Genomic DNA, 24,238 nt, shown 5'->3' with positions numbered 1-24,238 from the left:
CCTCTGATCACTGCTAGGTGAATAGGGCTCCTGCCTTCCCAGTAGAGAGGAACATCTCAGGATTATGGTCAATAGCAGCGATTTAACCACCTTGATATGGCCTTTCGCCACTGCCAGATGAAGAGGAGACGGTATTTGGGAATCCAACTTTCAAGCCATTTCGGGTTCCAGGTTAAGATCACCTCTACAAACCTTTGTTGGGGAATTTCACGATCGCTAACTCGTAGAAAAGTAAACTTGTGCAATTGAGGTGATTAGGGAGAGAGAAATCGCGCGACTAATATAAGTTGTAAAAGGCAGAGTAAGCCAACGAGACTGGCTCCGAGCGGTTGGGTAAAGGGGAGTGCAGGAGAGGCATAAAGGTTGTCTGTCCGTTTTAGCGTGCGAAAGGATACGTCTATAGAGCAGAGGCGCAATTTTGGAAATAAGAAAGTATTGGAAACATGTGGTGTTTTTTAAATAGGAGAGGTTTTCCGTGTCATGTAACGCAGCCTAAGTCCAATTAAAATGCAAACGTACATCTATATGCTTCTATATTCATTTTGAATAATTTGGTTTTCTTAATCCAGGTGAATTAAACCTATCTATTCTATGAATAGATTTTACGCCAGGCCAAATTCTTTCCCGGGCTCACTGTAAGAAACGCAATTACAGTGAACTTATTTTATTGAAATCGGTGACAAGATCGGCATTAATCACACCGAGGACTCTGTACCTAACCCAGGGCGCCGAAAACAGGCTCCACGTAGCCCGGTTTGGGGGGGGGGGGGGAGCTCAGCATGCTTAGGTTTTTTTTTTTTTTTTTTTTTGTGAATTCTGATATTCGAAAATTCAATTGTGCCCTGACTAATCCAATTGAGTCGGATCGGCCCACTAAGGGGTAAAGTTCTCTCCGAGTAGATTTTCTGCATTCACAAGGATTCGAATTTGAGACATTACTTAAGCGAAATAAGCGCCGAACTGCTTGAACCAATCCAAGTTGGTACAACTTTAGGTTTCCATCCCTTCATTATTATTTTTTTCAATGATTATTTTATTCCCTCTTTTTTTCTTTTTTTTTTATTCGATAGAGCTTGCGCTTGCTTTGATCTTCCATCATTCCTATGTGGTTCGGGCTCAATTTCTGGACAGTTTCACCGATTTTAAGAGTAAATTAACTTTACTTGCATTAACCGGATTCGTGCGGGAGTCCCCACTATTGCAGTCATGCCATGAGTACTTCGCGTAAGTGTGCAACTTCAAATCCATTCACCCGTATAGAGCGCTTACAGGAATTATTCTGTCTTAACTGAGAGAAGAACATGCACAAAAGACAAACTACCGTACTATCTTCTTCAACGTAGGATACATCCAAAATTGAAGGGGAGAAATTGTAGGTCCAATCTATACAATGTTCTGTCTCATACTGGAACTCAAGTTACTCCTCTGTTTCTTGATCCTTCTCCTGACGCAGCTTACCATCTTCATTATGAGCCGCAAAGTGTGCACAAATATAAGAACGAGAACAAAGTCTGTCCCCGCAACCCCAAAGTTAAAGTAACCCCCGAGCATAGCCGTACGAGCACTTTGAGCTAGTATATGAACAGCACGGTCAAAAGCTATCATAATTGTTATTATTGCGACCCACATTATGACCATCAGAAACCACATGAAGAACCTCCGCCTTAAAGGTATGCCGCTGATCAAGAGTAAGATAATGCAGGCAGATGCATAGAAACTGACAGAAATTATATTGATAAAATCAGCAGTAATATCACCTCTATCTTTAATCTTCTCGTTTTCCTTAAAGAGAATTTCAGGCGGGTTGATTCCTGCTTGGAAAGCCATGGTTGCAATAAGCGATGCTACTACCATTATTGTGCCCCTTTTCTGCTCCAACCAATTCTTTTCCCTCTTCGGCTTGTGCCTTCTGCTATTTTTCTCAAGCTCCACCGGAACTGTCTGATCCTTTCCCCTCAAACTTGGTTGCACTGCTCCAGCTTGCTCGAGGGATTCCTGAATTTCAATATCTTTTAAGTGCCTTCGACCATGAGCTAATGCAATATCTTGTGCAGAGAAGCCGTATGAGTTCACCATGTTTAGTTCCACTCGGGATTTTCTGAGCGTTAAAGTCACAATCTGATCAAATTTAGACAGTCAGTAAATGGGAAAGAAACAAATGCCTTTAACTTTAAGCATAAGTTGCGGCACTTACGATGGACATCTCGAATGACAATTTGATTAGATATTACGAGTACTATTTGGGTCCCAGATCATACCTCAACCTGTCTATCAGCTGCAGCGAGATGCAAAATTGTGGAGCCATCGTTATCCAGGTAATTCACAAACTCACGATCATCACCCATCATATCCAGCAAGAACTCTAGAGCCTCGAGTTGATAGTGTTTAACGCAGAGATGCAAAATGTTGCCACCTCCAATTTCCGCTCGGGCAGCTTCAGGTTTTGCTTGAACGAGCTCCTTCAAGACTTGAGTGTGGCCTTTGATCACAGCAACGTGACATGGATTCCTTCCGTCCGCATCCCGAAAAAGGCATACCTCAGGATTTTCCGACAGAAGCAGTTTTACTACTTCGACATGGCCTTTTGCTGTTGCCAAATGGAGCGGCGATGATTTCCGAAAGTCCAACTCTTTGGCCATTTCAGGCTTCCGGCTTAAAATCTCCTTCACAAACTCCCGGTGCCCGAGCATGGCAGCAATATGCAGTGGTGTCTCCGTGAAACAGCGCGATAGAACTCTGTCGAGAATTAATTTATCGTCCCAAAGCAACATCTGCAAAGCAGATACGTCACCCTCAGCTGCTGCTTCATAGAGCATATTCTCCATGTTGTTGATTGAATCTCTCGCTCTATAATCTATGTATATATGTGTGTACATATATATTTTTTATTACCAGGATAACCTGTTATGGATTAAATATCCAAATCTCCTCATATATAGAGTGAAATGTAGAGCAAACTTCTTTACTTTGTGGAATTCGAACGCGTAGGAAGCTGCTCTCCCCTTTCGTGGAAACCGAATTGCACTCGTTATCTCAAATTGGCAGACAAGTCCCTTTATGTTGACTGGAAGTCAATGGTGCGGCTTTTTCCTAGGAAAGTAGTTATGGTCTGGTCAGTGGTTCGGGATGTGAATCAAGATTAGATCTTACTTTATGATCTTTTAAATGTGATTGGAGGACTTTACGAACCAAAATGACCTTAGGTACAGGAATCTCTTATTCGCTGGATATAAGGCTACGATGCAAGAGAGTTGGACCTAAGATAGCTGCCATTACATAAGCACAACATAGGACTATATCAATATATTATCAAGTTCCATTTATCTCGTGATCAATAAAGTCTGAGTTACTTGACTGCAAAGGCAGGTCTTATAAGAGGCTCTGTTTGTACATGTCATTTATTTAGTAGTCCTAGTGAATTTACACTTGCGTTGCATATGAAACCTTTGTGTCTGCTGTTATAGAATTATGATGAGAAGCCTGGATACTGGAGTTAAGATGTCCAGAATATCTTCTTCACACTGTGATGCACAAGACTTTGACTTCCGACAGTTGCCATTACATAATTGGACCACGCCGGCCAAGCAAGGTAAGGAAGGTACGTGTTTGTCCCTGGAAAATTGTGTGGCATCCATCAAATTTGCGTATTAAGCCCATCAAATAAAGGCAGCATGGTTGCTGATCTTGACCCTTGAGCCCGAGACTTTTCTCTGCATGAACAAATGGATCAAGTGCCCCGGTAGGAGCAGCAACTGCAGCGATCTCCAGCCTAGATGAACCGACAAGTATTTCATGCATGCAAGTATGCACAGAGATGTACATAGCCATCCACATAATCACCAAGAAAATCCGCACGAGCACCCACTGCCTTAAGCATCATCTCCAATTTCTTTTACATATTTTACCATTCACAAGGTTTAAAACCCGACACCGTGCTTAAAGAGACGAAGTGCTGAACTACCTGAAACAATCTAGTTGGTTGCATCACCTCCATTTTATTCATTGATTCTTAATCTTCTCTGCATAATAAGCGGAAAATCTTGCTTTCTATTGATGCACCCGAAAATGAGCTTACTGTATTCTGGTATTTTATTAGGAGGTCAAGATGTGGCCAAATTTAAAAAGGAAAAAAAAACAAAAAACAAAATGTCAAGATGTTTGAGTGCCGCCCAATTAATAGCCGATCAAAATAGTGTGATCTCAAGCAAATTCTGAACAATGCAGAGTAACATTCGCTGTCTGCACATCGTACTGCACTGAAGAACTTTGCCTGACATGGATCGACATAGGCTGCGGGCCATTACCCTGCAGGCTATAGTTAGTCGTAAGGAGAGCCGTACCCAATAATCAGATACATATCGTAATTATATTCATTCAAATTCCCAGTGCAAAATCATATGGAGAGGTGTCTCCATGAAACAGCTCCCAAAACAAACGGGCACTGCCCGAAATATTGTGGAGCAATCTGTGGAGTGGAGCTGTCTCAAATGAAACTATCGGAGACGAAGCAAACCTGTCGAGAATACGTTCGTCTTACTGAAGCATCCTTTGCATGCTCTTTATGTTGGTCCCGCGTAATCTTCCCGTACATAGGGTGATATACAGAGCGTATCAAGATAAGAGTTGCTTTCCATTGACTTGAAGTCAATGCCGGGCTTAAGAACTTTAACCAGAAAATCAGTATAGATTAGGAGATAAGATTCCCCCTCTATCTGGGCCACAAAATTTATTGGGACCTTAGGCTTTCGGGTTGATAAGAGCGCGAGAAGATTTCTCTTTTTTTTTAAGGTCAAACCCCGAAAGGAATTGTCAGGATAATAACTGCAAATAGTATGAATAAAGGAGAGAATTTTCAGAATCACGACATATTTTCCGGCATTTCCCAAATATATGTTGAGACAAAATATAGTATAACTAGTCATGTAGCTCGCGCATCGCATACACATTTGTAATTTTCTATTTTTTTTTGTCAATTTTTGCAGTAAAGCTTTTAAATATTTCTTGAAAAAACAAAATTAAGATGTTTTAATTGAATTATCAATTTTTTTAGTAAAGCCTGTAAATATTTCTCAGAAAAACAAAACTAGAATGTTCTAGACTGCATTGTTATTTTCTCTTAGTAAGTGAATTTCATTATTCAGTACATGCATGAATGGGTCAACCTACTTTTTCTCGTGAACCGTAACCCCAAAATTAGAAAAAAAAAATTTCATTAATGCGGGGATATAAAAAGACCATTAACCACGAGCTCAGGATTTATGGGAAAGCTTATGTGGAAGCTTTTCATAACAGGAATATAAGACTCTCGTTTGAGTACTTTGAATTAGTGTTATTATATATATATATATATATATTTGATATTTGTATTTTCTCTGAATCAGAAAGCAGTCTCTTTGGTCAGGGTAGCTACTCATAGCGCAAGCGTGATGCGATTAAGAGGACAGATTTTGTTGCGTCTCGCGTGTTGCTCAATAAAAGCACGGGCTTCTGCTGCCTTGGAAACATCCTGGTGGAAACTAACATGGCCTTCTTTGGAGTCCACTGCCATGATCGAGCATAGATATAGCAGCTGCAATTGGATTCATTAGTATTGTTGTCGTCGGATTATTGATGCTTAAATATCAAGAAAACTCGGATAATAACTTTGGTTATCAGAACCTGACCCCAAGTATTTGATCTTGTAGTAAGCAATATGAGCTATATGCTTGATCCTTGCAGAGGCCTCATGTGACTATCTATCTATATATTAAGTAATTCAAAATATTCTCACGAGAGCCTCCCATTCAATCGATGAGGGGTTTCAAAAAGCCATTGATTCAAGTGATACGCAGCTTCCAAAAAAAATCTCTCGGTTCATTATTGATCTCCGATTCACATCCCTTATTAATATATGGATAGGCCTTATTAAATGATTTTACACTTTCTCAAGTCTCCATTCTTTAGAAATGTTGTGCTAGATTTGAGACTAAAACGAAATGTCGTGCCTTCCTGTTCTAATTTCGAAAGGTCGTGCTATAATTGAGAAATTCAAGCAAATGTCGTGCTAAATTAGAGTTTAAAATAGAAGATTGTGCCTTTCTGTGCTATTTTCGAAAGGTCATGTTAAAATTGGGAATTCGTGCAAAAATCGTGCGTTTTTAAGTGATTAACCCTACTATTTATGTACCGGTGAGCTTTCATGTATCTCTTGGCATCATCTTGCTGCTAAACAGCACCGTTGAGGTGGAAGTTCTGTATGTTGCTCCTGATGGTGATCATGTGGATCGTGGGGGGCTGATTGCAATCACTAATTTACTTGAGTGTCGTCGACTTAATTGCCGATCAAAACAGTGTGTTTTCAAGCAAAGTCGAACAGTACAGAGAAGCATCCACTATCAATACTCCTCAGGCTGAAATTAGCTGTACGGAGAGCCATACGGTCCATACCCAATAATCAATCTCAAATATATTGCAATTATATTCGTTTCGCTTATCAATGAAATATCATATTGTCACAATTCAAAATTTCAGCAGAGTTTTTCTTATATTTACCTCAATATCCATTATCACATAACTAATCACATAAAATCTGCTTTCCATAAACTCCCAAAATATATATATAACCAATTCAGCAAACTTTAATATGTTTATATACTTCTCAAGAGATTACTTTTTCTCACCCACATCAGTAATCCAACTAAACAAAAGTTTCAGGTCGTAACATTTTCAAATACATTCTATACAAAAAAGAATACCTATCAAATAACTAAGGTCCCTATCTAGTTCTCTGAGCTGATTTCCGATATAAAAAATGGTTCTCCCGCGCAGCTAGAAGCTTATTTGGAAAAATATATGCAGGGTGTGAGCTGCATTTCAGTGAGCACAAAATTCCAGAGTGAAATGAACTATTATTAACTAAAAATATATTTTTAAATGAACAAAGATAATACTAGCATATGCAAGTCCGTCATTTAATTCACCAACACAACATATTATACAATATATACAATAATTACTAAATTCATTCTTAAGCAATCAATTATCTTTATAACCATAATAATATTAGCATTAACAATTTTTTTTAATATCTAATATCACATAAACATCAAATATGCATTCATTTAGCGTTCCATAGCAAATCACTACATAATCACTTGACAGATCAAGCTCTAGCATACAACACGGTTTTCACAGAACAATTTCAAACAATCTCAACAATCATCACATCTACAGCAATCAGACCAGACAAACAATATACAACACAACCCATCAATATAGTCATAGGGTTGCATTTCCTCGCAACAGAATTATGACGGTACCGTGACCCCGCATATCTCAAATAAAATATTCGCATATCCTCATAACATATCTCATAAGCGGGGGCCGCCTATTAACCTATGATGGTAAGAGTTGACCTCAATTTATATTCCGCTGGGTCAAGCAGCCGATCAGGCCCCTTTTTCTATTCCGCCAAGTCTAGCGGCCAATCAGCCCCTATTTTTATTCCATCGAGTTCAATGGCCGATCAAGCCCCTATTTATATTCCGCAGGGTCCAGTGGCCGATCTGACCCATTTTGTATTTCGCTTGGTTCAGCAGCCGATCTGGCCCATTTTATAATCTGTCGGCGTCCAGTGGTTCCATGGCTATAGTTGAACAACAACACAAGCATAATCAATTACAACTATGCCATTTCACCTCATATATCATTGTACACAAGCACAATCCCAATCACATTACAATAGTAGCATATTATCATCACATATCTCATATATAATCAGCACACATAATCACACCGCATATCTCAAGTCAAAATGAAATGTAAAAGACAATATCTCTCAAATCCTTTCACACAACATAGCAAGACCGATTCTTTAATCTCGAACTATCATAATATTCTTCTTAAATAAATTATATAACTATAATACATCATTTTACAATGGAATAGAGTACTCACATAACATATATATATATATAATTTCACAATGGAATGAAGTACTCACCGAATACCCAACGTTGGTTCTCTGTATCGAGCCTTCAAAACGCTTGCTTTCAGTTTCGTCAACTTTTCCGTTGACTTGAAGTCAATGCAGGGGCCTAATCTTCTTTTTTTAAGAACAATGACCACGAAATCACTATAAATTCAGAGATGAGATTTTCCCCTCTCTCTGGACCACAAAATTATCTGGGACCCGAAAAGGATTTTTAGCTTGTGGTTTCGGGTCAATCCATCTGCTGTTTTGTGGTCTGCATTGCTCGATAATTTATGTGATTATTTATGACATGTAAACGAGAACGGTATTCTATAACCATGAGGGTGGGATTATTTGTCAACAGAATTGCGAGATATTTTCCAGTATTTCCCAAATATCCTTTGGGAGGAAACACAATATAATTTGACTTTGTGCAATTTTTCTGGAACAAGCAGTCTCTTTGGTCAGGGTAGGTACATCGCTGAGCTACTCATAGAGCAGCCGTAATGTGATTAACAGGACTGTTATTCCTCACACTCACTCGAACTGATCAAGGAAAGTAACATGAAACCTTCTCCACTCAAACCTTCCTACATGAAATGACAGGTTTTGTTGCATCTCATGTTACTCTACAAAAGCACGGCCTTTACTGCGTCGGAAACATCTTGGAGGAGTGATCATATTAGAATTTTCATGGAAGTAGCATGGCTTTCTTTGGAGCACACTGCCATGATCGAGCATAGATATGGCAGCTGCAACTAGATTCATTTATATTGTTGTCGTCGGATTGTAGATGCTGAAAATGCAAGAGTCGGATAGTAACTCTAAGTATCAGAACCTGAGGCAAGTATCTAATCTTGTAGCAAATAGTATGAGGTATATGCTTGGTCCTTGCAGAGGTCTCATGTTATTATTATTGATCATCTAGAACATTTTCCAAGACACAGATTCTTATGATACAGTAATGGAAGTACATGATAAAGAAAACTGAGATGTGAGACTCGGATTGTGTATATCTCCTGATAATTTCCCAGGGTTACACGAGAGTATTTGGATCTCGGCTTGGACTGGATTTGCTCCTCTGCTTCTTGATCCATCTTCTGATCTTTGGCACAAGTCGGACAGTGTGCCCAATAAGAAGAATGGAGATTAAGGCATGCCACAGAGAGCCATTAGTAATGTGGTTTTCTGAGATACCAATGTGTTGAAGCATAATTAATTCTGCAGATCTATAAGCCAACAGAATTGTTATGAGTGCAACCCACATGACGATCATCAGAAGCCACACGAAGAGCCTCCCCGTCCAGGGAAAGCCACTGATCATCAGTAGGATAACAAAGATTGATGCATTGAAACTTGCACCATTTAAAATGACAAAGTAGAAGCTAATCTTGGGAAATGTTTCTCGTTTCTGCACATTTGTGATGGGTGGGTCGACTCCTGCTTGAAATGCCATGCTAGCAATGAGGGATGCTACCACCATTATGGCAGTCCTTTTCTGTTCGAGCCAGTCCTTGTCCCTGGTCTTCTTCCTCCTTCCTTGTCGTTCAGGAGGCTCATCACTTGCATTTACTACAATGGAGCCAGTACTACACGCGATTCGTGTTGCTTGTACAGCTCCACCTCCTTTGAGCAACTCCTGAATCCTTACATCTTCCTCTGTTGCACAGGCTCGTGCCAGGACTGTGTCCAGTGCAGTGAACCCATGATGGTTCACCGCATTTAGTTCGACCCGAGACTTTGTCAGCAGTAGCTTTACAACCTGCTCGCATATTTACAATTGCGTACTACCCTTTAGTGGGATTTTTTGAGAATCTAATGAAGTAAGATTTGGTGAAATAAAATAATAAATCATGTTTTCGCCTTTATATATGATTCAGTTCAAAATAGGTCAAATAAAAAAAGAACACCTGAAAAGTTAGTGCCCAGGGGAAAAAAAAGGATTTATGCGTTAAAATCTGTACCTCAACTTGTAGATATGCGGCAGCAAGATGCAAAATGTTGGAGCCATGGTCATCTTTCGAATTCATAAACTCATGGTCATCTCCCATCGTCTCCACCAACCACTCTAGAGCTTGATACTGGTGAAGCCTAAGGCAAAGATGCAACATGTTCCCACTTCTGATCTTTGCCGAAGCCGCTTCAGGTTTCGCCTGAACAAGCTCCTTGAGGACCTGAATGTGGCCTTTGATAACTGCTAAGTGAGCTGGATTCCTCCCTTGCCAGTCCCCAGAGAGGGACATCTCGGGATTGGTCAATAGCAGCAATTTAACCATCTCGACATGGCCTTTCGCTGCTGCCAGATGAAGAGGAGACGATCTTTGGGAATCCAATGCTCGGGCCATGTCAGGGTTCCTGGTTTTTTTTTTTGGGTAAATGGTATAACTTCATTGATAACAAAAGGGATTTACATCAGAGACCAGTGCCAAGTGCCAATTACCCCTGTACCGATCAGTAATGTAAAATACTCAAAAACTCAAGATCACCCCCCCAAAATCAACTAAGGGCAGTATCAAAATGGCAAAACAAATGCCCCACTAGAGTAGATTGTACAATTTTGCATGAGAAGCGGGGAAGAACAGACAACTTCGCTTGCACATCCGAGAGGATCTTCCGAATTATGACTGCTGAAGACGAGACCTGCTTTTGGTAGATCCTGGAATTCCTCTCCCTCCAAATGCAATAAATAAATGAGTCCAAAGTAGCTTTAGGAAGATAACGTCAAGCTTCTTTCCACGGAGAGAGGAGATCCAGCTAAGTTCCGTATTCCAATCAATATTGGGTCTGTTCAAACCAACACGGGCTAATAAACTTCTCCAAATCCCTTGGGTAGCCGGGCATCCAAGAAAGAGATGATCCCGAGTCTCTAGCTCTAAGCTACAAAATTCACATTCAGCAGCAGCGAGCGAAATTCCCCAATTTAGGAGGCGGTCTTTTGTGCTCAGTCTATTATGCACACAAAGCCAGCAAATGAAAGAAGATCGAGGGAAAAGCCCCTCAAACCAAACAACACTCCTCCAATCCATCTTTGGACCCCTGGTTCTTAAGCATTTCCATGCACTTGCAATAGAAAAAGTTTCAGATTTATGAGCTGTCCATGTGACCCTATCACGGTTGGAAGGTCGGATTGTTGCTGCGAGGTCATGGATTAGAGCAGCTTGCGGGTCCGAGCTTCTAGGCCAGTGCCAGCAGCCTTCGATTAGAATTGAACTAACAGTTGTGTGTTCTTTGATTGACGGAAAACATTGAAGTCCTCTCGTGCAGTAGTTGATCAAAGGTCCAACCGGTAACCACGTGTCATACCAGAAGGACACATTCGTACCAAGGCCAATTCGATAGCAAATAAAGGGAGACATCAGAGTCCTAAGCTGCAAGAGTTTTCTCCAGTTCCAAGAACAATCACCAGGTATCCTTAAAGACCAAATACTGCGGCCTTTGATTAAATACTTAGCAGCCCAAGCCACCCAAAGAGACCCCGAGCTCACAAGGTTCTTTAACACGCATACTTTATTCCACATAGTTAGGTCCTTAATGCCTAGTCCTCCATCAGATTTAAGAAGACAAACAATTTCCCAGCTGACCTTTCCTCCTCCTGTATGCTGCTCAAGGCCATTCCATAAGAAGATTCTGCATTTCTGCTGCACCAATTTGATGACTTTCTTGGGTAGAATGAAGTGGGTACACCAATAAGTAGCCATGCTGAAAAGTACAGAGTTGATCAACTGTACCCGACCCGCGTAAGACAGGTGTTTCACAGTCCAGCTCCTAACGCGCTTTAAGATTCTCTCAGTAAGAGCCTCACAATTCTTCGAAGAAAGCTTTCCAGAGACAAGAGGGAGCCCCAGGTATCGCACAGGTAGAGTACCGTGCTTAAAGCCAGAGCTAGTCACCGGTATAGAGATGCCTTCCTCATTAATGCCACCCGTGAAAATTTCAGATTTCTCAGGATTCAGCCGAAGCCCAGACCAGTTGTGAAATGTGTTCAATACGTCCAGAATGGCAACAAGGGACTCTTTGGACGCATTTGAGAACAAGAATAAATCGTCAGCAAAACAAAGATGGGTCAGCTTGATGGACTTGCATCGTGGATGGACGCCAATTTTACCCTCATCTGCAGCAGAGTCCAAGAGAGTTGAGAAAACCTCCATAGCAATAACAAACAGATAGGGCGATAAGGGATCTCCTTGTCTCAATCCCCTTTTGCCTGCAAAGTAACCAGCTAAGGACCCATTGATGGCTACTCAAAAATAAGGAGAGGTAAGACATCCCTTGATCCACCTAATAAAAGTGTGAGGGATTCCCATGGCCTCCAGGCAGTTAAGAATGAAATCCCAATGCAGAGTGTCAAAAGCTTTCATCAGATCAATTTTGATAGCACAACGGGGTGTTATTCCTTGTCTATGATAATTCCACACAAGCTCATGAGCAAGCAAAATATTATCGGATATTTTCCTGCCCTGCACAAAAGCTGTTTGGTTCAAGCTTATAACATCAGGAAGAACCCCTTTCAATCTGTTAGCAATCACCTTGGTTATGCACTTATAGATCACATTGCAGCAAGATATTGGTCGGAAGTCCTTCATGCGATCAGCTTTCTCCTTCTTAGGGACTAGGGCTATTATAGTAGAGTTCACCTCTCTGCGTAGTTCACCTGTGGAAAAATAATGTTTTACAACAGCAAGAAAGTCCTTTTGGACAATTTTCCAAGCATGCTTGTAAAAAAATATGGTGAAACCGTCTGGGCCAGGGGACTTATCATTTCCCATCGAGAACAGGGCCGATTTGATCTCCTCTTCAGTGATAGGAGACTTAAGCAAATGATATTGGGAATGAGAGATCTTCTTTGTGAGAATAGAAGAGAGTTGTGCCGCAGAGATCCCCGCTACGCTGTCGTCTTTTCCTCCCAGAAGACCTTGATAGAAGTTGATTGCTTCCGCTTTGATTTCCTGCACTTCTTCCAGTTTGGCACCAGAATTAGTGTAGGGTACACGAATAGAGGTTCTTGCATTCCTTATTTTTACCGCCTTATGAAAGAAGGACGTGTTCTGGTCTCCCGCCTTCAACCATGCCACCCTTGATTTTTGTTTCAGAAGCTTCTCTTCTTTGTCCATGGCCTCCAAAAGCTCGATCCTTAAAGCAATCTCCTTTTTCAGAATTTTAGGGGGCATACAATGACTATTAAGAATGGTGGCTTGGATTTGAGCAAGCTGAGTTTGCAGGTCAGCAACTTTTGCATGTACATCCCCAAAGTGAGATCTATTGAAATCTTTCAGGTGCCTTTTTAGATTCCTTAACTTCTTGTAAAGCACCGCCATGGGGTTACCCTCCTGTACCTCCAACCAAACATGTTCCACAAGTTTCAGGTACTCCGGATGTTCAGTCCAGAAGTGAAAAAACTTAAAAGGCTTGGGCCCAGCATTCTCTTTGACACCAAACCTTAACATAACAGGACTATGATCAGAAATACCAGGAGAAAGAAATTCAACTGTTGAGGCAATATCTTGTTGAAACCATAAGTCATTAACCAACGCTCTATCAATCTTCCGAGCTTGGAACCCTTCCTGCCTTTTGTTGCTTCATGTGAAGTAGCAGCCGACATATGGATGATCCTTGAGCTCTGATGAGGTAATAAATTCAGCAAATTCCCTCATACTTTGATCAATGACTATCTCCCTCCCTACCGCTTTAACCTCATCGATATCCTTAACTACGTTGAAATCGCCCATCAACATCCAGCTATACCTCATACCCACTGCTAGAGCCTGCAAATCGCGCCATAATTCCCTTCTCTCCAACAAGTCATTTGAAGCATAGACAAAAGTTAAAGCAATCCAGCCAGTTCCTTTGGGAACTTTTACCAACAGATGGATATATTGACTAGCCTTGCTAAGGAGTTGTACTTGCAAGTCCTCCCGAATTAAAATCCACAGCCTGCCATTGCTAGCATACTGATAGTTCTCTATCAGGAACCAACCCTTCCATTTGTCCACAATCTTTGGACAATTATTTTCCTTTACCCGTGTCTCAATGATAGCAAACACTCCTATATCATGATCCTTGGCAAACTTATGGACCATTTTTTGTTTAAGAGGGTCATTTAGCCCTCTAACATTCCAGGAGGCAACTAGCATTAAGGAAGTTTAGAGGTTTTACCTCCCTTACCCGTTCTCGGTTTCCTTTTGCCTTGTACTTTCTGGATTGATTTACCTTTCTCCATCACAATGCTTTTTTCCTGCCTTGAAACTCCCTGCCGTGAATATACCTCCGAATCATCATCAGAGTTGATGGCATCATCTTGGGGCTCCATTGCTTCTAAATCAGCTGGTTTACTGTTGGACCGTGAAGTTACACCTTTGGAAGGGTCTGCAGATTTGTCCCCATGTAAGTCATTCAGTACTGTCATTTGGTTTTCATCTGGGGTAGAGGAGGTAGCTGCATTCACAGGATTTAAGACTTCCAGTCCATGTTCTTCCTTTCCAGCGCACTCTCCAGCACTACACAAGTCACCAAACCCAGCCTCCTTTATTCCATCGGTCCGAGAAGAAGAGGCCATTCCAGGCTTCTCTTCCACAGTTGCTGCAGGAACTTCAGATGAGGGTGGCGTCGACTCCGCTGGTGCAGCTTCAGGAGGGCTGCTGCAATCTCCTGTACAAACTCCAGGTGCCCGAGCATGGAAGCAACATGTAGAGGTGTTTGGTCAAAACAGCCTGAAACAACTCTATGAAGAGCAAGTCTATCCTCTTCAAGCAACCTAAGCAGGGAAGGTACATTCCCTTCAACTGCTGCGTTGTGAAGCAGTCTCTCGATGTAGTTCATCGCTTCTTATTTTTATGTCTGCTGCTTGAATATAACCATACGAACCTCACTCTCCTATTATATACACCAAAAAAAAAAAAAAAACTTTCATCCCTATTCATTGGCATGTAAAATTTTCTAAACGTGTTAATTACTCGATCAGGGAAATTTTGGTCAGCCGAGCAATGGTGGTCCCCTTAGATGTATGACACTAGGACTTTAAGCAGTTTACTGCTTCCATTTTCAGATTTGCTTGATTATGTTAGAGGATATTTAGAATATTATTCAAATGGAATGGTATTCTAAATAATAAATATCCTCTAATAGATTTTTCAATGGTGCCATAAGCATCATTTCGTCTTACTGATTGATTCTTCTTCATCTCTGTAATATTAATAGGAAAAACCTTGCCTTCTATTAGAGGATATTTAGAATATTATTCATATCGAATGGTATTCTAAACAATAAATATCCTCTAATAGATTTGTCAATGGTGACATAAGCATCATTCCGTCTTACTGATTGATTCTTCTTCATCTCCGTAATATTAAAAGGAAAAACCTTGCCTTCTATTGACAAATACACGCGGAATGAGCTTATTGTATTCTGGTTTCCGATTATAAGGTCAAGATGTGTATTTGAACTGGTTTTTGGGTCTTTGAAAGTGTCAAAGAGTGCTTTGTCTAATTCACTAGAAGTCAATGGAGGGTTCCAATCTTTGAAGTCATTCATTGACCTTGGACCAAAAGGTCTTTTAGTGACGGAGCCCCCCACCATAGACGAGGTCGCCAGCGTCACTGCCCCTCCCCATCCGGTCATCCTCTCCTCTTCTCTCTCTCTCTCTCTCTCTCTCTCTTCTGTAGCAAAAATGAAAATGGGACCATTTTGCAAAATTGGAAAAGTTTGGAGGCTTGCTGCAGGTCTTGTAAAAAATCTGATCTGCTCAGCGATTAAGTCACAAAATAAGTAAGTTTTGAGCTACTGAATCATTAAGTGCTTTTTTGACTTAACTTAATAAGTTAGGTCAATTTTGTTTTTTGCTAAACAAACAAGCTAAATCTCATTAAGTGCTGAACAATTAATTTAAGCACCTAATTGGGGTAAACAAAACAACACCTTGGTTCCCGCTCGTGTTAAAGGAGAGGGAAACCTGTGTCATCCTGAGCATTTGTTGGAAAGTATCTGAACTTGTAATATATGTTTGTCCTGGCAGAGATCTCATGTGATTCTTAGATTGATCATCAGATCATTTGGATTATACGTTGTATCTTATGATGTATATGTACAAAGTATCATATATCTCCTAATGATCTCCTCGGGCTACGCAAGAGTATTTGGATTAGGCATTTCATTCCGTGAATTAAATTTGTTTGATTATTCAATGGTGCCTTAAGAATCACTCTGTTTTTACTGATTGATTCTTCGTGTCTGTAAGGAAGGGAAAAACTCACCTTCTAGTGATAAATATACACGAACAGGAGCTTACTGTATTGTGGTCTGTTGTTGGAAGGTCAAGGTGTGTATGTGAACTAGTTTTTGTGGGTCTTTGAACGTGTCAAAGAGTGCTTGTTTTTATTGATTGACTAGAAGTCAATGGTGGGTTCCAATCCTTAAAGTCATTCATTGCCTTGGAAATCATGAAAGATAAGCACACCAGTGAAAATTCTAAGGTAAATAAGTTGGTCGATGCATTTGTGTAGCAGCATGAAGTTTCGCTTTCAAACATCTTTCGAGTGAAACATTCGAATTCGACGGCAAAAAAGAGACTGAAAAAAAAAAAAAAGGAAGTTATCCTAGCTGAATTATTTAGGGAGGGCATTATGAAATTTTATGCAGCTCATTCCCAATCTTTTCCAGTTTCCTACTCTTAATCTGTTGATGGGGTGTGTCAGATAATCGGGGCCGATGGGCCTGCTGGACTTTCACTTACACATGGGCCTTCCTCTTAGCCCACGAGATTATCTTCCCTGTTTCGGACTTTGGAAATCATCTTAGGATACACTTCCAGGGGTGTGACTTGAAAACAACCCGCCATATGTTTCTTCCATTAAGTACACAGACGACAACCGGATTTGTGTTGGTACTGAAAACAAAGATGCCGTAAAGATGGATAAAGTTCGCAGGCTTCCATGCTTCCGTTCTTATCTTCTTGATAACAGAACAAACAGAAGTGATGTTAGGAAGGACAAAACATTGTCTATGCGGTCTCATCTATGACCTATGCTATAGGTACACATAGGTTTTGGGTGGAAACTCAAATCTGATAATCGAACGGTATTGACCAGCCCTACTGCATGACAACTTTTCGGTATCGGTATCTATGCGACCTGCAAGGTTGACAACCGAGTACAAATTTGCTGTTAAGGGGCATTCAGCCCTAGTTTGACGTCTAATTTGGCTAGAAAGATAGTGCAGTTTCTGTGCCCGTGCTTCTTTAGCCAGAGAATCTGAAGTTAACGAGTTCGATTAATTGCCCAGATGTAACATAAATTGAGTTACAGTTTCCTAACCAATCGAGAAAAAAAAAATAGAAGAATTACGTTGTCCTATGATTTCGCTGTCAATGTTCTTCTCATCAAGGAAGCTCACACACACGTGCATAACATAAATTGATTGCACGTAATACCAAGAAGATGAAGATCGACCAAGTCCTAGCATGATCTTTATAGAATGATGTTATTGACCTCATGAGATAATTCATAGTTCTACCTTGCCCTGCTGAGAAGCTGAACCTGATTTTTCTTTTTCCTTCCTTTTTTTGTGGTAAACGCTGAAGCTAGATTTACCCACTGAAGCAATGGGGAGAACAGGCCACAGTACATAAATATTTCTGCAGGAATTGGATTCATTAATGTTGCCAAGTTGTAAATGTTGAAGCTGCAGGGAGACCCGGACGGAACTTCAATTATCAAAGCCTAAAGCCAAGTATCTAATCGTTATTAGATAATACAAGATATGTGTGTGACTCATTCGATTGATCATTTATAACAGTTTCCACATCAAGGGAGTGGATGCACATTAAAGAAAAATGAAATGAGAGTATAGCATCTGCATGTATACATCTCCTAATAGTCTCCTGGGGCTACAGCAGAACATTTGGGTCTCGACTTGGACTGGAGATGCTGCTGAGCCTCTTCATCCATCTTCTGATGCATCTTGCCATCTTCTTCACAACTGGGATATTGTGTCCATTGAGAACAAGAAGAATCAAGTATTTCCATACAAAGAAGTATTGCATGTGATCATCTGTCGTATTGCTCTCCAGAGATAGAATATCTAGTGCATATTCATAAGCTAACATAATCGATACAACTGCAACCCATATGATGAGCAACAGAAGACACAGTGAAAAATCTTCACTTCGAGGATAGGCCACTGATCAGCAGTAGGATAATGCAGAGAGATGCACAGAAACTTGCACTATTAGTCATGACAAAGTCAAAACAAACATCATGTAATACTCGATGACTGATCTTTGTTTTCACGATGTTGGACTTTCCCGGCCGTATATTTGCCGGGGGATTGATTCCTGCTTGATAAGCCATTGTTGCATTAAGCAATGCCACAATCATTAATGCAGCCCTTCTCTGTTCAACCCGGCCCTTTTCCGTATCACCTTCCTCTTTTCCCTTCGGCTGTTTTCTTCCAGAGGCTCATTAGTTTCATTTACTACATAGAGTTAGTGCTACGTGACGAAGCAATTCGTGTTGCTTGTAAAGCTCCATATTGTGACGAAGCAATTCGTGCTACCAAAGAATATGTAGGCAGTAATGCCCTTTACATAAAAAAAGTAACGAGTTACGGGATTTTATTCCTAATCTACCCAAAGCATATATGGAAAACATAATATGCAAATATATAAAAAGCAATTAATAAGCTCTGAATAAGTTAAATAATTTTCTATAGGATGGATTGTACCTGTGGAGTCACGAGGTGTGGGCTTTTGAGGAGGGGGGGTCGAGCATCGAGCAGTGTGTATCTCATAATCCTTTAATTTTCTGGGCAACGATGCAAAATGGTGGAGACATCATCGTCCTTTGAATTCATAAACTTGTGATCGTCCCCCGTCATTTCCACCAAGTATTCCAGCACTTCAAACTGGTAGAGCCCGATGCAAAGATACAAAACATTGCTGCTTCCAATCTTTGTTTTCGAGCTGCTTCAGGTTTCACCTAAATGAGCTCCTTGAGTACCTCAGTGTCTCCTCTGACCACTGCTAGGTGAATAGGGCTCCTGCCTTCCCAGTAGAGAGGAACATCTCAGGATTATGGTCAATAGCAGCAATTTAACCACCTCGATATGGCCTTTCGCCACTGCCAGATGAAGAGCAGACGGTATTTGGGAATCCAACTCTCAAGCCATTTCGGGCTCAGGGTAAAGATCACCTTTGGGGAATTTCACGATCGCTAGCTCGTAGAAAAGTAAAATTGTGCAATTGTGGTGATTAGGGAGAGAGAAATCACACGACTAATAGAAGTGGTAAAAGGCAGAGTAAGCCAGCGAGTCTGGCTCCGAGCAGTTGGGTAAAGGGAAGTGCAGCAGAGGCATAAAGGTTGTTTGTCTGTTTTAGCGGATACGTCTATAGAGTAGAGGGGCAACTTTGGAAATATGAAAGTATTGAAAACATGTGGTATTTTTTTAAATAGGAGAGGTTTTCCGTGTCATGTAACCTAGCCTAAGTCGAATTAAAATGCAAACCTACATCTATATGCTTTTATATTCATTTTGAATAAATTTTTTTCTTAATCCAAGTGAATTATTTTTTTTCAATTATTATTGTATTCCCCTTATTTATTTATTTATTTATTTGAAAGAGCTTGTGCTCGCTTCGATTTTCGATCATTCCTGTGTGGTTTGGGCTCAATTTCTAGACAGTTTAACAAATTTTAAGAGTAAATTAACTTTACGTGCATTAACAAGTTTCGTGCGGCAGTCCCCAGTATTGGAACCATCATATCTTCAACAAATATCATGCTCATCAAACAACTCAACATCTACTTAACTGATTTAATGGTCGAGTTCATCGATGAAATACTCTAATTTCGCCATTGTCTTAATTGGGTAAATATAGAAATATGGAGAAATAAAAAAATTTATATAAGTTAAGTACACGAAATTTTAAAATAATGACTAAATAGTTTATATATGAGCTGAAGAGAATTGTATATTTGTATATAGATTATATAAGCTAGTGGTGTAACTAATTTTATAAGACTGAAAAAAGTAATTTTTTCTATAGATATATAATATACCAAATCCATTTATAGTACATATAAAATTGCCACTATATTTATTTAGATATAGCATATAATTTTAGATAATTCTTTTGCATTAACTGTTCATTTTGCTATTGTAAATTGTACTTACTACTGCCTCAAATTATTTGTTAGATATATGTAATATCAATAAATTATTATTTCTTATCATATACCCACTTATTTATTAAGGTAATGTGTTTGAAGTTTTTATATAAGTCCCAAAAGAATATCTTTCGGAGAAGGTTTCCCCTTAGCAACCTTTAAAAAAAAAAACTTGCATATATCCTTATATATATATATATATATATATAGTATTAATGATAGTAAATTTCTTCTGATTTTACAAAAAAATTTGGAGAAATTTTTTTCTAGAAATAGTTGATCCGACCATAATAACAATATCATTTATCTTGACGGTCAACCACATTACCTGCTATTTTTCGGGTCGAACTTAGAATATAAAAAATGGGTTGAAAATGTGAAAAATAAAAATTTGCAAATTAAAAAAAAGCGGTCACGAGAGCACTGATCAAACAATTACGAATGGATTGTTTGTCTCGACAATTGACCGAATTACTTCTACTCTCTTTTTTAAAATTCAAAAAATCTAAAGAAGTGGAAAATTGTTTAGAAAAAGTGAAAATTTAATAAATTGAAATTAGATAATTTAATTAAAGTTGGATAAAAGTTTTTTTTTAAAAAGAGAAAATTTCTTACGATGATCTGTGGCAACCCAAACAAGAGTTTTACTTGTATTAGACTAGGAAATTTTGCCAGCGCTTCGTTGCGGGTCTAAAATCTGCATCAAATTATTCAAAATTAAGTTTGCAAATAAGATTAAGTAAAGAAAAACATGATGTATTTTAAAACAATGAAGTTACTCACATTCTATAACTTTGTGAAAAATAAATTAACAATGAAATCATTTTTCATTGTCTGCTTATATGGGTAAAGGGAGAAAAAGTATAACACCATAAAATAAAGGTATAAGTATAAATCATAAATATATAAGAGGAAAGCCCATGAGTAAAAATAAATAATATGGATAGAAAGCAAAAAATAATGACATTTATTAGGAAATATAAAGTATAGGACATATGTGTATTTTTTAGGGAAAAAAAAGGATATAAATTGAGAGGATCTAGAAAAATGTACGGTGTCAAATCCTATAGTATTAGGTGGAAAAATGAGAATAGTCTATACACACTACATACAATACTTTCATAGTGACTTTATATTTGTATACATATAGCCGCAAAAAATGGAAAAAATGTGTAAACAATAGGTAAATTTAGGTAATAGTTTGAGAAAGAAGCTATTTTTTCTTTTCGAAATAGCTGGTCTCACCATAACGATCAGATGATCGTGAATTATTATTTTTATAATCTTTTAGTGGGTCGACTTCACTCGAGCCTAGACTAAACGAACCTAGAAGACTTTTAAATATCAAGTGGTACACATAAAAAAGAAAAGAATCACAAATTAAAAGACACTATTTAAATCGATAACAAATTAAAGATATTTATCAATATTGGCCAGTTTTAGGTGAATTGACGTTTGTTATTCTTAGGTAAGAGTGGTACACATAAAAAGGAAAATTATTATAAATTAAAAGAGACTGTTTAAATTGGTGACAAATTAAAATAGATTTTTATCAATGTTGGTTGGTTTTATAAAAATTGGTGCTTGTTCTTCTTAGGTAAGGCATCGGGTTCGAATCTTGTGATTGGAGAAAATTCAAAATCAGGAAAAGTTTATCCCTTAGTGGGGGGTCAAGCTCGATCGAATCTAAATTAGTCGGATCTAGTAGACTTCCTAGTATCAAGTGTTACACATGGGAAAAAATATTTATATATTTAATTTTATAAAATTTAAAAGTTAAAAGTTAAAAAAAAAGGAAAAGGAAAAGAAAAGGTTATAATTTATTTTTGAAAAAAAAACTATTTCCATCCTTTTTATATTTATGAGAGTGACACGTCTTCTATGAACAAGAGATTTAGTTTATTAGCATGATAGGATTAAATTGTCCCACTTGGCAAAGCAAACAGCTATCTCGAGATAGCAAAGTCACTGTTGTTAGTCATCGAGCTCAAATTTTAGGCAACAGTTCAAGAAACTGTTAGGCTTTGAAAGCAATTCATTTTCAGTTTCATGAACTTTACGAACTTCCTCCAGTATTTTTTGTCCATCACTTATACAAGCTATGCTTCAGCAATTGCAATGCTAGTTGAAGAGGCAGTCATGCCATGAGTACTTTGCGCAAGTGTGCAGCTTCAAATCCAGTCACTCGCACGGAGCGTTTACAGGAATTATTCTAACTGAGAGAAGAACAGACACAAAAGACAAACTACGATACTATCTTCTTCAATGTAGGATGCATCCGAAATTGTAGGTCCAATCTATACAATGTTCTGTCTCATACTGGAACTCAAGTTACTCCTCTGTTTCTTGATCCTTCTCCTGACGCATCTTACCGTCTTCACTATGAGCCGCACGGCGTGCACAAATAAAAGAACCAAAACAAAGATGGCCCCCACATCACCAAGGTAAAAGTCACCCTCGGACGAATCCATATCATTACTTCGAGGTAGTATGTCAACAGCATTGTTAAAAGCGATCATAATTGATATTATTGCGACCCACATTATGACCATCAGAAACCACATGAAGAACCTCCGCCTTAAAGGTAAGCCACCGATCAAGAGTAAGATAATGCAGGCAGATGCATAGAAACTGACACCAATTACATTAACAAAAGCAGGAATATCAATTCTACCTTTAATCTTCTCGTTTTCCTGGAAGTAAATTGCAGGCGGGTTGATTCCTGCTTGGAAAGCCATGGTTGCAATAAGCGACGCTACTACCATTATTGTGCCCCGTTTCTGCTCCAACCAATTATTTTCCCTTTTCGGCTTGTGCCTTCTGCTATATCTCTCAAGCTCCACCGGAACTGTCTGATCCTTTCCCCTCAAACTTGGTTGCACTGCTCCAGCTTGCTTGAGGGACTCTTGAATTTCGATATCTTTTAAGTTCCTTCGACCATGAGCTAGTGCAATATCTTGTGCAGAGAAGCCGTACGAGTTCACCATGTTTAGTTCCACTCGGGATTTTCTGAGCGTTAAAGTCACAATCTGATCAAATTTAGACAGTCAGTAACAGCAAAAAAATTGATGCCTTTAAGCATAATTTATGGCACTTATGATGGACATCTCGAATCACAATTTGATTCATTATTCCGAGTACTATTTGGGTCCCGGATCATACCTCAACCTGTCTATCAGCTGCAGCGAGATGCAAAATCGTGGAGCCATCGTTATCTAGGGAATTCACAAACTCACGATCATCACCCATCATATCCAGCAAGTACTCTAGAGCCTCGAGTTGATAGTGTTTAACGCAGAGATGCAAAATGTTGCCACCTCCAATTTCCGCTCGAGCAGCTTCAGGTTTTGCTCGAACGAGCTCCTTCAAGACTTGAGTGTGGCCTTTGATCACAGCAACGTGACATGGATTCCTTCCATCCGCATCCCGAAAAAGGCATACCTCAGGATTTTCCGACAGAAGCAGTTTTACTACTTCGACATGGCCTTTTGCTGTTGCCAAATGGAGCGGCGATGATTTCCGAAAGTCCAACTCTTTGGCCATTTCAGGCTTCCGGCTTAAGATCTCCTTCACAAACTCCCGGTGCCCGAGCATGGCAGCAATATGCAGTGGTGTCTCCGTGAAACAGCGCGATAGAACTCTGTCGAGAATTAATTTATCGTCCCAAAGCAACATCTGCAAAGCAGATACGTCACCCTCAGCTGCTGCTTCATAGAGCATATTCTCCATGTTGTTGATTGAATCTCTCGCCCTATAGTCTATGTATATATGTGTGTATATATATATTTTTTATTACCAGGATAACCTGTTATGGATTAAATATCCAAATCTCCTCATATATAGAGTGAAATGAAGAGCAAACTTTTTTACTTTGTGGAATTCGAACGCGTATGGAAGCTGCTGTCCCCTTTCGTGGAAAACGAAATGCACTCGTTATCTCAAATTGGCAGACAAGTTCCTTTATGTTGACTGGAAGTCAATGGTGCGGCTTTTTTCTAGGAAAGGAGTTATGGTCTGGTCAGTGGTTGGGGATGTGAATCAAGATTAGATCTTACTTTATGATCTTTTAAATGTGAATAGAGGACTTTACGAACCAAAATGACCTTAGGTACAGGAATCTCTTATTCACTGG

The 24,238-nt window shown here is 39.4% G+C and overlaps 2 protein-coding genes and 2 long non-coding RNA genes across 5 annotated transcripts; all 4 read right to left on the bottom strand.

Moving 5' to 3' along the window:
• Window positions 1-1,212: 1,212 nt before the first annotated feature.
• Window positions 1,213-2,998, bottom strand: LOC116189409 (ankyrin repeat-containing protein BDA1-like). The gene is made up of 2 exons (XM_031519065.1): window positions 2,259-2,998; window positions 1,213-2,118 (listed from the first exon to the last, which is right to left on the bottom strand). The coding sequence occupies exons 1-2, from the start codon at window positions 2,874-2,876 to the stop codon at window positions 1,384-1,386; spliced, it is 1,353 nt and encodes a 450-aa protein (XP_031374925.1). The 5' UTR covers window positions 2,877-2,998; the 3' UTR covers window positions 1,213-1,383.
• A 296-nt stretch (window positions 2,999-3,294) lies between these two features.
• On the bottom strand, window positions 3,295-4,654 carry LOC116189418. The gene is made up of 2 exons (XR_004152402.1): window positions 4,514-4,654; window positions 3,295-4,312 (listed from the first exon to the last, which is right to left on the bottom strand). It is a non-coding gene; the product is annotated as an uncharacterized LOC116189418 (long non-coding RNA).
• Window positions 4,655-17,702: 13,048 nt separating this feature from the next.
• Window positions 17,703-19,274, bottom strand: LOC116189415. Its single transcript, XR_004152399.1, has 2 exons — window positions 18,665-19,274; window positions 17,703-17,920 (listed from the first exon to the last, which is right to left on the bottom strand). It is a non-coding gene; the product is annotated as an uncharacterized LOC116189415 (long non-coding RNA).
• A 2,824-nt stretch (window positions 19,275-22,098) lies between these two features.
• On the bottom strand, window positions 22,099-23,960 carry LOC116189412 (ankyrin repeat-containing protein NPR4-like). 2 transcript variants are annotated; one of them, XM_031519070.1, is made up of 3 exons: window positions 23,269-23,960; window positions 22,781-23,135; window positions 22,525-22,683 (listed from the first exon to the last, which is right to left on the bottom strand). In XM_031519070.1, exons 1-3 carry the CDS (start codon window positions 23,833-23,835, stop codon window positions 22,658-22,660), a joined length of 948 nt encoding a protein of 315 aa, XP_031374930.1. In that variant the 5' UTR covers window positions 23,836-23,960; the 3' UTR covers window positions 22,525-22,657. The 2 variants fall into 2 exon arrangements, with proteins under 2 accessions (XP_031374929.1, XP_031374930.1); XM_031519069.1 differs by having other exon boundaries at window positions 22,099-23,135; window positions 23,269-23,955.
• Window positions 23,961-24,238: the final 278 nt, after the last annotated feature.

This window comes from Punica granatum, chromosome 8, assembly GCF_007655135.1.
Source record: "Punica granatum isolate Tunisia-2019 chromosome 8, ASM765513v2, whole genome shotgun sequence".
Classification (NCBI taxonomy): domain Eukaryota; kingdom Viridiplantae; phylum Streptophyta; class Magnoliopsida; order Myrtales; family Lythraceae; genus Punica; species Punica granatum.
The sequence above is the reverse complement of the archived record's forward strand: the minus strand, read 5'-3'. Positions and strand labels throughout refer to the sequence as shown.

Coding starts and splice junctions, on each gene's coding strand:
- LOC116189409 (XM_031519065.1), bottom strand. CDS start 2,876: ATGTACACACATATATACATAGATTATAGAGCGAGAGATTCAATCAAC. Junction 2,119..2,258: donor CAGCTGATAGACAGGTTGAG/GTATGATCTGGG, acceptor AAATTTGATCAG/ATTGTGACTTTAACGCTCAG.
- LOC116189412 (XM_031519069.1), bottom strand. CDS start 23,835: ATGGAGAATATGCTCTATGAAGCAGCAGCTGAGGGTGACGTATCTGCT. Junction 23,136..23,268: donor CAGCTGATAGACAGGTTGAG/GTATGATCCGGG, acceptor AAATTTGATCAG/ATTGTGACTTTAACGCTCAG.